The 15,077-nt window shown below is 46.3% G+C and overlaps 1 protein-coding gene across 1 annotated transcript in view; it reads left to right on the forward strand.

Annotated features, from left to right (window-relative positions):
- The window catches only part of Aff3 (ALF transcription elongation factor 3), a 577,149-nt gene that overhangs the window by 119,677 nt on the left and 442,395 nt on the right, over positions 1-15,077 (forward strand). The window contains exons 3-6 of the mRNA XM_027950674.2: positions 569-643; positions 2,784-2,904; positions 3,894-4,206; positions 4,339-4,721. Coding sequence (XP_027806475.2) covers positions 569-643; positions 2,784-2,904; positions 3,894-4,206; positions 4,339-4,721 — 892 coding nt within the window. The remainder of the gene's footprint in view (positions 1-568; positions 644-2,783; positions 2,905-3,893; positions 4,207-4,338; positions 4,722-15,077) is intronic.

Below are 15,077 nucleotides of genomic sequence, written 5' to 3' on the forward strand. Positions count from 1 at the left end.
GTGTGCACACAGGCTTTGTAGCAGCCCTGTAGGAAGAGGGCACGTGCAGCTCTATTGGTGGATTCTGTGTAAGTGGCCCTGAGAGCACTGGAAGCCACAGGCTGGTCAGGCTGGCAGAACGTGACTGGAGAATGGGATCTGGCAGTGACCTGCCTCCTGCAGTGGCTTTGGGGGCTCTTCAGCTTAAAGGGGCTAGGAAGGGGCAGCTCAGTTAAAGAGAACCCCTTCTCCCTCACCTCCCACTTTTCCACGTTACACGACGCTCCTGACTCCCAGACCCTGGAAGTGTGTTGAGGCGGGGGTCTGCTGAGTTGACCTTGGCACTATCTCCTTGCCTTTGCTTAAACACCTGGGCCGCATTGCAAACAAGAAGAGTCCATCAGTTGGCTTTTGTTGCTGCTCTTGACCCTCGTCCCTGTCTTTTTCATGGTACCTCGGTTGGAACCCTCTTTGGACCTTCTTTGCAACCAGGTATTTTTGTGCCCTTTCCCTTTGGGGAAAAAGTGGACAGATGGGTGCCCACGGAGACGCCCAAGGCTGGTCAGGTTTAAAGTGTTTTCTCTTACAGGGGTGAAGACATCTTAAGCCAGAGGAGCGATTCCCTAGTTGTGGAATTTCAGTCATCAGCCAGCAGATGCAGGAGGTATATTATCTTGGGCTCGGGGGGCCTCTCAGCAGCCCAGCAGTCATCCTGCATGACCACCTGCCCGCTCCATCCTGCATAAGGCCACCGTGTGCATCTCACCCATCTCGTGTGTGATTGGTTGTTGGCTCGCCCTGGCTAGGGGGCAGGTGTGCCCGTGGAGGCCTCTCTGTGGACCTGGGCACTGTGGCGCTTCCCCGTGTCTGTGGGGAGGAGGGGCGCCCAGATGCATGCAGTACAAGCTCATGTGTTTGATTGTCAGTGCCAATATTGACCTACAAGGAGCTCATAACACAAATGAGAATTCTCCTGTTTGTTAAAGCCCATCTGTGCCCATCCGTGCAGCAGGAGCCATGTGTCTTCAGAGCAATCTGCATCTAAAATCTGTGGAATGTCCGGAAAAGCTGGGGTTTCCCGGGACGCATGCCCACCAGCGGGTCAGGACATTCCCTCTCCTTTGAACCGGAAGTCTGGTCCTGTGAATGGGAGTGTCATTTCCATCCCGTGCCTCTTTAGGCCAGTCACTGTCACCCCAGAAAGTCCTCAGTGGCCCTGAAGCGGTGAGCCTCTCTGTTGAGGGCAGGTTGCCGAGGCTGCAGCCTCCCTTACGCGAAGGACACTGGTTGGCCTCCTAAACCTAATAACTTTGGGTAATGTACTAAGGATGAATTAAAATGCTAATAGCTTCCATGTTCTGGATATTTTAACATTCCCTAATTTTAAATTTAAATGAAATGCCTCAGGGGCTGTAGCAGCCTTGCCAGAAGCTTGTTGAGCCCCATCACGGAGACGGCGTGTTTAAAATATGTTCTGGCCACATGGGCCGAGCCGGCCTGAGCAGCCCTGATTGGAGGATTGTGTGATTTGTGTCCCCGACAGCTACATGGCACAGATACTCTCTTTTACTAAAGATAGCTGTTTGCCTTTAATAATTTGAATTTTCAGAACTTCCTCTGGACCCCCAGATCCTTTTATTTTAATCATATTTTCATAGCAGTACACTGGGTTTTCTAGCACCTAAAATTTTTCCAAGCCTTTTTTTATAAAATTAGCTTCCAGCTTGGACCTCATAACAAAGCCACAGACACCCCTGCTTTGTCACGAAGAGGCTGAAGGATAGAGAGTCGAGGGGTGTTACCAGGTTGGTGTCCTAGCTCCTGAGTGGAGCGGTCACCAGCCTGGTGGCAAGGTCATCGACATTCCACGTTTCTGCTAGGACGTGAGGGCAGTGCCGATTTTGAGGGCTATGCTGTTTTTTTCTGGTTGGTGATATTCATTCCAAGATCTATACTGAGGCCAGGCTTCCCCCCCAAAATTATTTCTTCCCATCAGTAAACAGGTCCCCCCCTCCTCCCTAGTTGAATTAGCCCTGTTATTTCTCCTTCGTAGCGGGAAGGAACCCTTTATTCCTCCCTTAGTTCCTCCAGTTGTCTGATGTCTGGCCACTTCATAATTGTATTTTGGGAGATTAGATATTAATTTTTTCCAACTGAAAGGACGAGTTCCTCGATGATGCGACACCATTCAATTTCCGCCCTCTCCTTTCGGCGCCTGCACCCTGTCCTCCCGGCACATTTTTCATAGTTAGGAGGAGCAATAATGTCAAATATATCAGAAGGAAGAATCGATTCTGTCGTTGTCTGACGACTTGACTGATGAACAGAGATCAGAAGAAGGCTCTGGACGGCGCACAGCGCCCCAGCACCGGGGGCTCTTTAGGGAGCTGGTTAATCCAAGAATCACTGCAGAAGCCCAACCGGGGTGCGGGGGGGGGGGATCCCAACCAGGAGCCTCCCTGTAGCACTCAGGCTGCCCTAACAGGAAATACGCTTGTAATTTCTGTTTACACAGAGCTCTAATTGCTGTCTGCCCTAAGATCACACTTAGTCCTTTCCTTTTGGGGTACTTGGATGGTTCCTCTTTCGCACATCAGGCAGAGGAGCCTGGCTCTGGTTGGAACTTGCCCTAAGAACATTCCCTCCTGAAGAATGTCATTATCAGGTTCCCAGATTCACACGGCCTCATGAGCCTGGCTTTCATCCCATCGTGTCCTGGCTGCCATCGCCCCATGAAGGGAATGGTACGTGGGGCTGCGCCCTTTGACTTGGTGGTGTGTTCTCTTGTCTCTGTCCTGATACAGCGTCTATGAGCCAGACAGGAACGCCTTACGGAGGAAAGAACGAGAAAGAAGAAATCAGGAGGCTCAGCAGGATGGGGGCACGTTTAATTCCAGTTACTCCCTCTTCAGCGAACCCTACAAGGTAGGTGGTTTTCGGTTGCTGGGCTTCACCCCTGCGTGTGCTTCCCAGTCCCTGGGGGTGGTGATCTTGACTGGAAGGGCTCATGGACCCGTCTGCAGTCAGTTTTCTGCCTGTTCAGCCAGGGGAGGGACCTCAGCTACCCCGTCAGTACCTTCTCCTCCAAATCTTGGTGTCTAGTTTGATATGGAGATCCGCTGGTGGAGATCTTTATTGATAATACAGACTTCATCGAATATGGAACCCAATGCATTGATCTTCTAAAGTCAATACCATCCTAAACTCTTAGGAAATAAGTACGGTTCACAAAAGAGGTTGGGTTCCATATTCGATTTCTGTGGCTCACGGTAAGGGTCAGGGTACCTGAGAAAGAAACTGTAAAATTGTTTCTTATTTTTACCAAAGACCAGGTTGTGTTCCATTCCAGAGTGAATGACCTTCCCAGCTATGGAGAATGTCTTAGTCTGCACAGAGCCATGATAGTTGAGGCTGGTAGATTTCCTGCACATTTAGCCCCATGTGCCTTGGAAGCTTTACCCTGACTTCTCTTGCCTGTCACTCTGGATTTCTGACAAGAATAATTATCTCCTTAGAAATTGGAAGCAGACCAATTCTGAGCCAAATCTTAACTTTTCCAGAACAAGCTTTCCATGGCATTACAAAAAGAAAAGAAAAGAAAAATCTAGTCCTAGAAAGACCTAATCTAGACGGTTTTGTTAAATTGATTTCCAGGTCATGCGGTTTAGCTACAGGATACCAAGGCTGAATTCCTTTTTATATATCCTAAGAGCATTCATTACAGGTCTCCAGCCCTGGAGTGGTGCAGAGTGCTGACAGACATCTTCGGAGACCCTAAGGATCTTGATGTCTTCTGTCACCTCTCATCCTAAACACGGCAGCCCTGGTTTTATGACCCATAAGGACAGCTGTCCACTGTTTCCTTTGTTTCTCTTGTCTCTAACCATAGCGTGGATGTGTTTTTCTTTCTCCAGACTAACAAGGGGGATGAGCTCTCCAACCGGATCCAGAACACTTTAGGCAATTATGATGAAATGAAAGACTTTCTAACCGATAGATCCAATCAGAGTCACCTCGTTGGCGTCCCCAAACCGGGGGTTCCTCAGACTCCTGTGAACAAGATCGATGAACATTTTGTTGCAGATTCAAGAGCCCAGACCCAGCCCTCATCTGTCTGTAGCACAGCCTCTTCCACTCCAGCCGCGGGCCCTGTACAACAGAGTAAAAGGGGCACCATGGGCTGGCAGAAGGCTGGGCACCCACCGTCCGATGGCCAACCGCGGGCAGGTAAGCAAGGGCACAGGACACTTGCTTTGCCCAAATCGGTGAAAGCAAAGAACAGTGATGAAAAAACATAACCGCTGTGTGTTGAGACTCCTCTGCTCATTTCTTCTTCTTCTTCTTCTTCTTCCCACTCAGCACAACAGGGCTCTCTCAGGACCTTGCTTGGAGATGGTGTTGGCAGGCAGCCGCGGGCCAAACAAGTGTGCAACGTAGAGGTGGGACTGCAGACCCAGGAGAGGCCACCCGCCATGGCAGCCAAGCACGGCAGTGGTGGGCACTGTGTTCAGAACTTCCCTCCTGCCCTGGCTTCAAAGCCCAGCCTGGTCCAGCAAAAGCCGACCGCGTATGTGAGACCGATGGATGGCCAGGATCAGGCTCCCGATGAGTCTCCGAAGCTTAAGTCGTCTACAGAGGCTGGCGTGCACTGTGCAACGTTCCGAGGAGGCCCAGCCAGCAAGCCAGAGTCGGCCAGAGCCAAAGCCAAGCTCTCCAAGTTCAGCATCCCCAAGCAAGGAGAGGTGAGTCCCCTCTTCATTCCACCTACGTGTCACTGAAAAGTTATTGGCTGTGCGATGGCTGAGAATTCCATTTCCAGGAGCTCTTTTTCAGTACTGTGGCTGACATCCTGTGGTGGGATTTATGGCAGTCCCTAGCGGGAGAGGCAGACATCGTAAATAATGATTTCTTAAAATCTCAAATTTATTATAATTGGTATTTTTTAAAGTGCCATCGATATACAGCATAAGTGTGTGTGTGTTTCTCTCTGTGTGGGTACTAGTCAGGCAAGGAATGCCTCTTTCACCATAGTCCAAGGGATTTTTGTGAACAAGGTCACGTTGACTGAGCTGTTATATACTAGGAATAAAGGCACTTCAAAGGGTTAATTTTTAATATGTAAGAAGGTCAAATTTTATGTGAAAGAGTTAAGAAACTCTTTTAACATTTTTATCAGTTTTGATAAGTCCGAGGACAAACTTTATAAAGGAAAACTCATAATAATTTATAAATGTTTTTTTTTTTAGTTATAGGTGGACACAATGCCTTTAGTTTATTTATTAATTTTTATGTGGTGCTGAGGGTCGAATCCAGGGCCTCACATGTGCTGGGCGAGTGCTCTACCATGGAGCCACAACCCCAGCCCACACATAATAGGTTTTAAAGTATTTGTTTAAATGATTCAGAATTGAATATGCTGAATATTCAGACATATCCGATATCCCATCTTTAAGATTTGGATTCATTCATGTTAATCAGAATTCTTACCTGAATTCTCCTCGTCGTCTAAAAATAATCTGAGATTGTTACATGGGTATGTGAACAGAGTGAGTTATTTTAGTTCATATTTTTTTTGGTTTGTATTTTGATTTTATGTTGGCATTTATTCATTACATTGCAAAATGCATGATGTGACGTATTGAGTATTGAAACTCTAAACTAGCCGATGGCCCAGTGACAGGTGGCAGGAGGGGTAATGACCAAGTAGTTACTTGAACAGTAAATCTGGATGGAAAATGAAGTTGTTTTAAAGAAACACATCTCACACTACTTTACAAATTGGTGATAGTCGTCAAGAGCACATGGAGAAGAAATATGACTGTATTTTTGCTGTTCTTTTGCTACAATGTGGGAAACGAGCTAAAATAAAGTCTAAGTTCTCAAACATCATATTTAGGAACAGTTAAAAGTTTTTTCTTTTTTTAGACATGCTCTTCTTTAAAGGCAGACTAACAGTGTGACCAAAATATTCTTTGTATCTTCATTAGATTTAATAACCAAATGAAGCAAGTGTTCTGACATTTCTTGTTGCATTTCTGAGCAGTCATCTCAGAAGTCCCTGCAGACCCCTTGGGCGATAAGCTTTCCGCCCTCTGAGAAGATAGCCCGAGTCTCTAGGAGATGTTTACACAGGTCTGATGAGGACATTCCGTGGCACATATACCAGGAACTTCTTTTGATGACACATTCATGATAGGTTCTAGAAAAGGGCTCATTAATGGAAGCAAAATGTAATTTCTACAAAGCTTTGTGTTTTCAAGTCTGTAGGAAATGCACAGAGATGCTACCTCATACAGCTGAACTCATCAGCCCTTTGGTTTTTGTCGTCATTGTCAAATGACCTCTACTGGCAGATAAAGCACAGCTAGCTTTGAACAGTGGTGATGAACTTAAGCCACCAGGGAACCCTTTACCGTTTGATTGACTCCTTGTTAAAATGACTTTTTTTTTTTTAATCTACCAAAGCACTTCAAATTAGTAGGTAATAATTGGTTTATTCACTTTTTTGGAGCCCAGTGAGTTAAAAGGGGGAAAACAGTATTTTTTGGTAGCCAGCGTATCCTTCTCCAGGTCCCTGTACAGCTTCACAGGGCTTCTGAGTATGTCATTAATCACTTGGACATTTTCAGGATGCCCTTTGAGGACCCCAGATTAGGAATGATACACTGTATAGTTTTTGGTCATCACAGACTGAGATCGAGAGGCACGCAGAGGGAAATCAGAGCTTTATACAGAAGGTATTATACAGATGGTATTTCATTTCCCCTACGTGTGATGACCTGGACCATCCAGCCTGTTGCCCTCCTCACACTGTGGACTGAACATGTCGGAGGCCACTTGTGCATTGACAGAAAAGAGGTGTCATTTGTAGAACAAAGTTATAACTGGAGGGGTATTTTTTCTGGAGTGGGAGATGTAGTCCTCGTTTTAGTAAAAAGCTTGGTGTGTTAGGAAAATATTATGATTTGAATCTGGAAACACTTGTCTGTTTAATCACAATAAGAACTTTTTTCACAGTTAGCAGCAAAATAGTATCTGCAAATCACTTTCGCTGCCCTTCAAGCTCCAGGGATTTTTTGGCATTTTTGACAGCGTTCCAAGACTAACAAGAACCCTTTTGCAGGTTTATCAGTCGATATTTTTAGGCCATTCCTATAAGATCCATAATGATAGCAGAGAAGCAGAATAATTTTTATCTGCCAAATTTTTACTTTGGAAGGAATATGTGCTTTGGAACGTGTGAAACAATTTGATGTGGTAAACAATTGGGAAAATATTCATGCTTCTATACTTAATGCTCAAACAATTTCAAAAATTTTCACGCCTATCAGTGCACATACTGCCATTATGAAAAGGTCCCCTCCATTTCTCTGGCTTTATCTTCCAGTGAGGTGGCCGAGGTGTTTTCTAGGGAAATTGACACAGAGAAAACACCCTGAAGGGGACTTGCTTCCCTTGACAACACTTTTTCAAGGTATTAACTGTGCAATAGGACTTAATCCAGAAGGAAGAATTCAGAGGCTCAAAGGAAGTATTAGGTAAAAATCATGTAAAAACAAGAGGGAGGGTTCAAAAATGGCTGCTTGGCACTGTGTAGGGACATTCCTCATAGGAAGCTCAGATCCCTGAGTAGGGGCACTGTGATGTGAGGAAATTAAAAAAAAAAAAAAAATCAAAATGGGATCTCTGCCTTCAGGAAATCTATCTATATGAGTTGAATAAATTAGACTCCAACACTTAGCTTTTAATTTGCAATTTCTCTCACTTACAGTACAAACTAAATTTAAAATTGGCCTTCCAGCCCTGGGAAAATTCCCTCACCTTCATCATCTCTGTAGTGGGGGAAAAAAAAAAATGTTATTTTTAAAAATGGAGAATTTCTGACTCTCTTTTGCCCGATTTTATATTTCATAAACTTTTCATTCTCGTCCTTGCAACATCTGCAGCCTATCTGCCGCCATGGCACATTATTTGTTATAATTCTTTAGTCTTCGATAATAGGTAATTAGTGTAGAAAAATCCAGCGCAATTTGATGTGGACGTTAAAGGCCTCAGGAGAATTCCTGAAACTGATACACCTGCCTCTTAGCTGGTTTGGCTCGGCTCAGTTTTGTGTTTAATGAAGAACATATTTTTGTCGTTATAGCTCAGACTCTTATTCTGGAGGCCAGCCCTCATTAAGTGAGCCTCCCCCGGAGTGCAGCTTGGAAAGGTGTCTACTGTGAGGCAGGAGACAAGGGATTTGACAAAGGGCTGGAGCATGTATTCTAGAACATTCTAGGACCGGGAGCGGTAAAATCCATTTTAACTGAAGTCAGTTAGTTCGGTCTCCACCCCTCCCCACCCCACCCCCTTCCCTGCCACACACACACTTGGCCTTAATATATAATTCCAGATCTAGACCTTGGAGACTCTTCAACTGGAGGGGCAGAAATACATTTTGGGGGACCTGAAATGCATACATTGTCAGGTGTTCTCTTGAGGACAAAAAGATCAGAGAGATATCTTGCACTTGCAGGTTTTACAAAACATTGGAGACCCTGAAGCTGGAGTGTGGTCGGCTTCAAGGTCTGTCTTGGGCTCATGATATGATAAGGAATTATTATCAAAATGATAATTTGGGATTTGAAAAAGCACTTCCTATTAGCCTCAAAACTTGGTAAAACTTAAAAATAAATATTTACAAAACACGTGATGGGGCAAGGAAAAAAATAGGGCAGGATCATGAAAAAGCCTACTATGCAGGACTTTTGATACAAAATATGGGTGTCATGGGCTGGGCCGCCATTTTGTCTGACAGCTTCAGCCCTGGTATTCTGAAGCCTGCAAGGTTTGATTTCTGTTTGCCATTGATTTAATAAATATCACTGATCTGAATCTAATATTGCAGAGGGCTCTGCTGGCTGAGAATGGGACGTATTTGGAAAGCCAGGAGGCAAAGGGAAACCCTGCGTCCCCTAGCTTGGTTGACCAGGAAAGAAACCTCAATTTGAGCATCAATTAATAGACTGTGCTAGGAGTATTGGTAGTGGTTGATAAGAACAGAGTAACCATTTTGGGCTGATTCAGAATTTTATTTATCAAAGTACATAATTAAATACTTTAAGACCCATTGATTAATCAGAGCATATCCATGATAGGCCTTTTAAAGACTCACAGTTTACGCCGTGGGTGAAAGGAGAAAGCAAAGCACCCTGATTCCCACAAAATAGCTTCCTAGAAAAGCAATTAACTGATTTTTTTTTTTTTTTTTTTAGTTCACAGAAGATAAATGATGTAGGCTTCCTATTTCCTGTCACTCTTGGTTACCTTTGTATGAAAATGGATTTCTTCCAGATTAAAGTCGGCACCAGCCTGCCGGGCAAAAAAAGGCATTTGCAAAGCAACGTGTGCGTTATGTATTCATGCCAGTCGGAATTTCTTAATTACATTTGAGACGTAGAATGTTTTCAAATCACAGGATGCCATCAGATTGCTCCTGGAGGGGGGGGGGGGGGCGTGGAGCCTGGAGCCTCAGTTTCCCTGTCATGTCCCCATCTTTTCCCTTCACCCCCACCTGCACCCTCGCTCCCTCCTGGCTGATGGTGGGACAGTGTGGCTTGGGGATGGCACGTGCTCTGCGCTTGCTCCCGTCCCCACGATGCACAGCCCCCTCCTCTCCATGAGGACGTGGGGGCTTGTCCTGCATATGCTCGGAAGGGCAGAGACTCCAACTTTGGTCTCACGGGGGCCGGATGAAAGCACTTGCTCTGTACACGTTGGCGAGGTCATTCTCAAGGTCCTGAGGGAGGCAGACACGTGGAAATGTTTCCATGTTTTTTAGCCCTTTTTTGTTCAGCCAGCAGGGCCCTGAAAGGTAAGGCACTTAATAACATAAAATGACTTTGGTTTCTATAGCCCTTGATTGAAAAACCCGAAGAAAGCGTATTAAAATGTGTCCTGTTGTGTGAAGGTGCTGGTGTCCTTTTCTGTTCCCTTGCTCCCGGGCTCCTGAAGATTTATATCATAAAGCCAAGTTTTCCAGCCTTAAGGTGGGAAACCACTCCTGATGGTGGGGGCACGGAGCAGGGGACATGCAGGGAGGTTATTAGCAAGCCTGCTTTATTTCCCCTGTGGAGCTTCTCAGCTCTTGCAAAGCTTCCTCCCCGGAAAGCATCTGGACACCCTGCAGGGCTGCTTTCTCCTAAACGGCCACCTTATGTGTGTTCACTCCCAATCCGGGGCTCCTCAGGAGCATCTGAGAAAGCTGTCACTCAGAGGTTCAGCGAGAAAGCCCCTCATTTTGTATTTCACCCTTTCTGGAAACCATGTGCAGTCTCTGAGATACACAGGGAAGAGCTGGCACATGGGAGAGTGGTCACAGCCCTGGACCAGCAAGAAGAGGGTTCAAATCCTGGGTCAGCCACCTGCTAGCAGGTCACTGGCAGTAAATAGTCTTAACTCCTCCGGGCTTCCTTACGTGAGGAGAGAAGGAAACGGTGATACCTGTTTGGCAGAGTTATTGAGCCGGAAGAATAAAAATATAAAAACGGATGTATTATCGGGAGTGGTTGTGTGTATGTGTGTGCTAGGAGCTAACAAGGCTAAGAATGTCCTGGATTAATATAACAAAGCCCAAGTGACATGATTCTCCCTTCCTTAACACTGAGTCCCCTCCTGAGATGTTGAATCCCCTGTCTGGGATCACACTTGCTCTCTCTCTCTCTCTCTGTGAATTTGTTTTTTCTGAGCTGTTATTATCTACAGAGGAATATAATCACGTGATCTTTACGATCAACTACTTAGAATACAAAAGTCAATAAGATTTGAGTTGAGGGAAAATGTTCAGATGTTCAGGTGGCAAGTATTTAGAGTGACTCATTGAAACACATCTATTTGAAGCCACTACTACCTATTAAATAGCGTGTTTAATTGGGCTGAGCGGCGGAATCACTTATCTCCACATGATTAAGCAGCATTAGCAATACCTTTATGGTGGATGGAAATAGAGCCTCTCGGGTGCTATTTGTAGATCCCCTTCCGTAGCTGCACATGCGACAGAGGCCTGCTGACCACCCCTGGCCTCTTTGCAGGTGTTCTGTAGGACCAGTTTGCCTGCAGAAGCAACACCGTCTGGGCCCATCTTCCCACAGTGCTGGCCCAGTTCTAGAGTGAGGGGTGCTGACATGGAACCCAAGGGCCTCAGCTGGACCCCCACTCCATTTCCTAGACAGATGACCTTGTGACACAGATGACCTAACTGTGACATGGAACCATGACAGAATCTATCGATAGCATCTCATGACAGTGTCCGACACACAGTGAGCACTCAGTGAAAACCCATGATAATAATGTCGTCCTTGTCATCACCAAAGCAAATAGATCTCCAGGCCTCAGGTTCTTTATGTGACAGGAGACGTGTGGAAATGGACAGCACCATTTTGGCTTCACATGGGCCTTCTTTTAAAGCGCCCAACCCCGGACAGTCGCAGCTCAGAATCTGAACACTGCAGTAGATGACTGTCACCACAGTGTCATTTCTCTGGGCACCATTTTGGTATTGTGTTGTTTTCACCCTGGTTTGGCAGAAGTGGCTCAACCTGTGCCTGGCGTGTGGTTTGTAGATACTCAACGGATGAGTTAACTGTTTTAGGAATAGGAGTGCATCTCTCCCCTCTGCTCACTGACCTCCTCATGTTGGGGCCTAATTCCTGCCAGACCTTGTGTGGGAAGGAAGGGGCTGAACACTTGCAGCATATAATTTATAGCTGCTGTTGCAGAGAAATGGGAACCATATTTACTGAGGTATATAAGACAGCACATGTTAAGTCCATCACAGAGCTGCCCACCGGCCTCAGAAACAAATGCCCAACAGGCAGCGGCTCTGGGGGGTGGGACGTGATTGCTGTGCCATGCTCCCCTCCCTCTCTCCTTTGTGGGGTTTTCACCAGCAGGAGCCCTTGCTTGAGGGCCTGGGTCCAATGTCCCCACAGATGGTCCTGTTCTCTGGCCACAGGGTGGGAGCTGGAGGGAAGGAATGTGAGGGGGCTGGAGGGGAGCAAGGGAGGGTCCACGTTCTCAAATTTCCTGCCACATGACTTAAGTTTTAATGGATTTAAAACTGCCAGGAATGCCAAGTTCCCAGAGGCACCCCTGTGTCCTTTGGCCCCCTTTTATCCCCCCTGAGTGCCATTCTGTGCTGTGTCGGTGCTGTTCACCCCGTCTCCCGCTCAGTTCTTCACGGGAATGCGTTGTTTCCTCATGTGGGCAACAGAATCCACACGTCACTCGGAGCCCTGAGTGGTTGTCATCTCACAGGCATAGTGTTTAGAGCGATGGCTAGTTACGCCATGTTTGTATCCACGTGTCCCTCGACGTGCTTCTCATGCACAGTAAGTGGTCACTCCTTATCTGTGTGACAGAAGAGTAAACAGAAAACAGAAAAGTGTGCATGTTCTGCTCTTTGTCTGTATCAGCCCTGACAATAAATAGAGCCCGGCCTTTTCTCTGCCCGCTACCATCCTTGGGTGGCATCAGCGACTGGAGGTCTCCTGCAGCCGCCCCTGAGTGTGGGGCTCCCCCCTGTGGCTGGTTCTGTTCACGAACAAGCCCAGGGCAACCGGGGACCCTGCACCTCCTGGGGATGCCTTGCTTGCCATCTTTGATGGCTCTGACCCCGCCTGAGGTAGACTTGCAGATCAGCCTCTTTATAATTCATGTTTCTTCGTTCATTGGTGCCTCTGAGATGGCATAAGTGCTGGCTATTTCACTGTTGTCCATCTTTCCTTATAAACTTCTATGGTCTTCACTGTGTCCCTCTGGACAGAGCTCACATAGGGTCAGGCCACCCTTTTCCAGATGGACACTGAAGTGCGTTTGAGCATGAGTTTGAAGACTGGCCTTCCCATCACTGTAGTGTGCTGTTTTTAAGTCCTTTGGACAGAGACCGAGGAGTGGGATAGCTGGGTCAAATGGTGGTTCCATTCTGAGTTTTCTAAGGAATCTCCATACTGCTTTCCAGATTGGCTGCACCAATTTGCAGTCCCACCAGCAATGTATGAGTGTGCCTTTCCCCTACATCCTCACCAACACGTATTGTTGCTTGTATTCTTAGTAACTGCCATTCTGTCTGGGGTGAGATGAAATCTTACAGTAGTTTTGATTTGCATTTCTCTAATTACTAGAGATGTTGAACATTTTTTCATATATTTGTTGATCAATTGTGTGTCATCTTCTGAGAAGTGTCTGTTCAGCTCCTTAGCCCATTGGTTGATGGGGTTGTTTGTTTGTTTTGGTGTTAAGTTTTTTGAGCTCTTTATATATCCTGGAGATAATTCCAAAAAACATGTAGGTATTCTGCCTTCAAGGAATGAGAGTATAAATTCCCACTCCTTTAAGATGGGTTGCCCATGTGACTTCCTTCTAAAAATTCAATATGGAAAGGGTGAAAGAAGAGTTACATTAGATTGGAAACCTGACAAATCCCACCTCAGCCAGGTGGTCCCAGTCAACATGAACAGTCCTAAGTCATACGGATGATATGTGATGTAATGACAATGGCACTTCACCTCTGAGGTCTTTGAACCCAAAGCCCGTAACATTAGGCATGAGGAAAATATCAGAAAATTGAGGGGTTATCATGTAAAATACAAGAACACTTGCTCTTAAAAACAGTTGAAGTCAGGGGCTGGGGTTGTGGCTCAGCGGTAGAGCGCTCGCCTAGCATGTGTGAGGCCCTGGGTTCGAACCTCAGCACAACATAAAGAATAAGCAAATAAAATAAAGGTTAAAAAAAATGTTGAGGTCATCAAAAGCAAGAGAAGCCTAAAGTTGCATGACAGCAATTCATACTATAGATGGGACCCTGAAACAGAAAATGAATACTACACCATATCTAAGGAAATCTGAATGAACTATGAACTTTTTATTAAAAAAAAAGAAAAGAAAAGAATAGCCTTCCGGGCCTCATCACAGCCTGTCTGCATCATTCATTCATAGTTCTGATTTTTAGCTCTTCTGCGACTTGAGGTAAGTGTTCAGGAGAGAGGAGGAAGCCGACCAAGGTGAAGGGGCTGCAGGGTAGGGAACAGATGGTCGTGCTGAGAAGGGCAGCTGGGGTGGTCTTCACTGAGATGCCAGATGTGAACAAGGAGACAGGAGGATGGCGGAAGAAAGGACGTGTGGGTGGAGTCCAGTGAGTGGCCTCAGCAGCCTCCTCACCCTGCCCTGGGATAGCTAGGAAGCAGTAAGCCGGAGAGGAGTTCACAAGGAGGAAAGAAGTGGGACAGGGGACCTTGACCTTTCAGACCTGGAAGGATGCAGTAAGGACTTTGGCTGTACCGAGAATAACAACAGAGAACCATCGACTGGCGTAGGACAGAGGACTGTAGTGATCTGACTTGGGTGTTACAAGGATCCTTCTCACTTTCGGCTCATGAATAATCTGACAGGACAGGGTAGAAGCAGGAAATCAACTGGTAGGTTATCGCCCCTGTGTGGGGGAGAAATGATAACAGGCTAGGACCACGGGGTAGTAGTGACCTTGAGAAGGTTGGCTCCTGGTTGTATTTTGAAGAAGAGCCAATAAGATTGGCTGACATCTTGGAGGACAAGATAGAGAGGAATCTAAGACGGGCTTTTTTGACCTAAGCAATCCAAAGAAGAAGATGCTTTCAACCAAGATGAGAAAGGTTGTGCATGCATTAGGTAATGGGGGAAGAGACCAAGCATTTGCTTGAAGTCATTGAGCTCGATTAGACATCTAAGTGCAGGTGATAACTAGATACAAGGCCTGGACCTTCAGCTGTGGAGCAGATGGAGAAAGTGCTCTCTGGGATACAGGTGCAGATTCAGGAGTTGTCAGCATGTACCTGGTACCCAGCACCCCGATGACAGGATGAGGTCACCGGGGAGGAAGAGGGGTTAGAGAAGAGGTAGGGCCCTGGCATTCTGCTTCAGCAGGGGTCTGTGGGAACAGGAGGAACCAGCAGAGGAGACAGAGGATGAATCACGTAGTGAGAAAGGGCCGTGTTTGGAAGCCAGGAGTAAAAAAGATGGCATCGAGAAGGGAAGGGAACTGTCACCAGTGTCAGCTGGGCTGATATTAGAATTAGAAGCCT

The sequence above is a fragment of the Marmota flaviventris genome, chromosome 14, assembly GCF_047511675.1.
Source record: "Marmota flaviventris isolate mMarFla1 chromosome 14, mMarFla1.hap1, whole genome shotgun sequence".
Classification (NCBI taxonomy): Eukaryota; Metazoa; Chordata; class Mammalia; order Rodentia; family Sciuridae; genus Marmota; species Marmota flaviventris.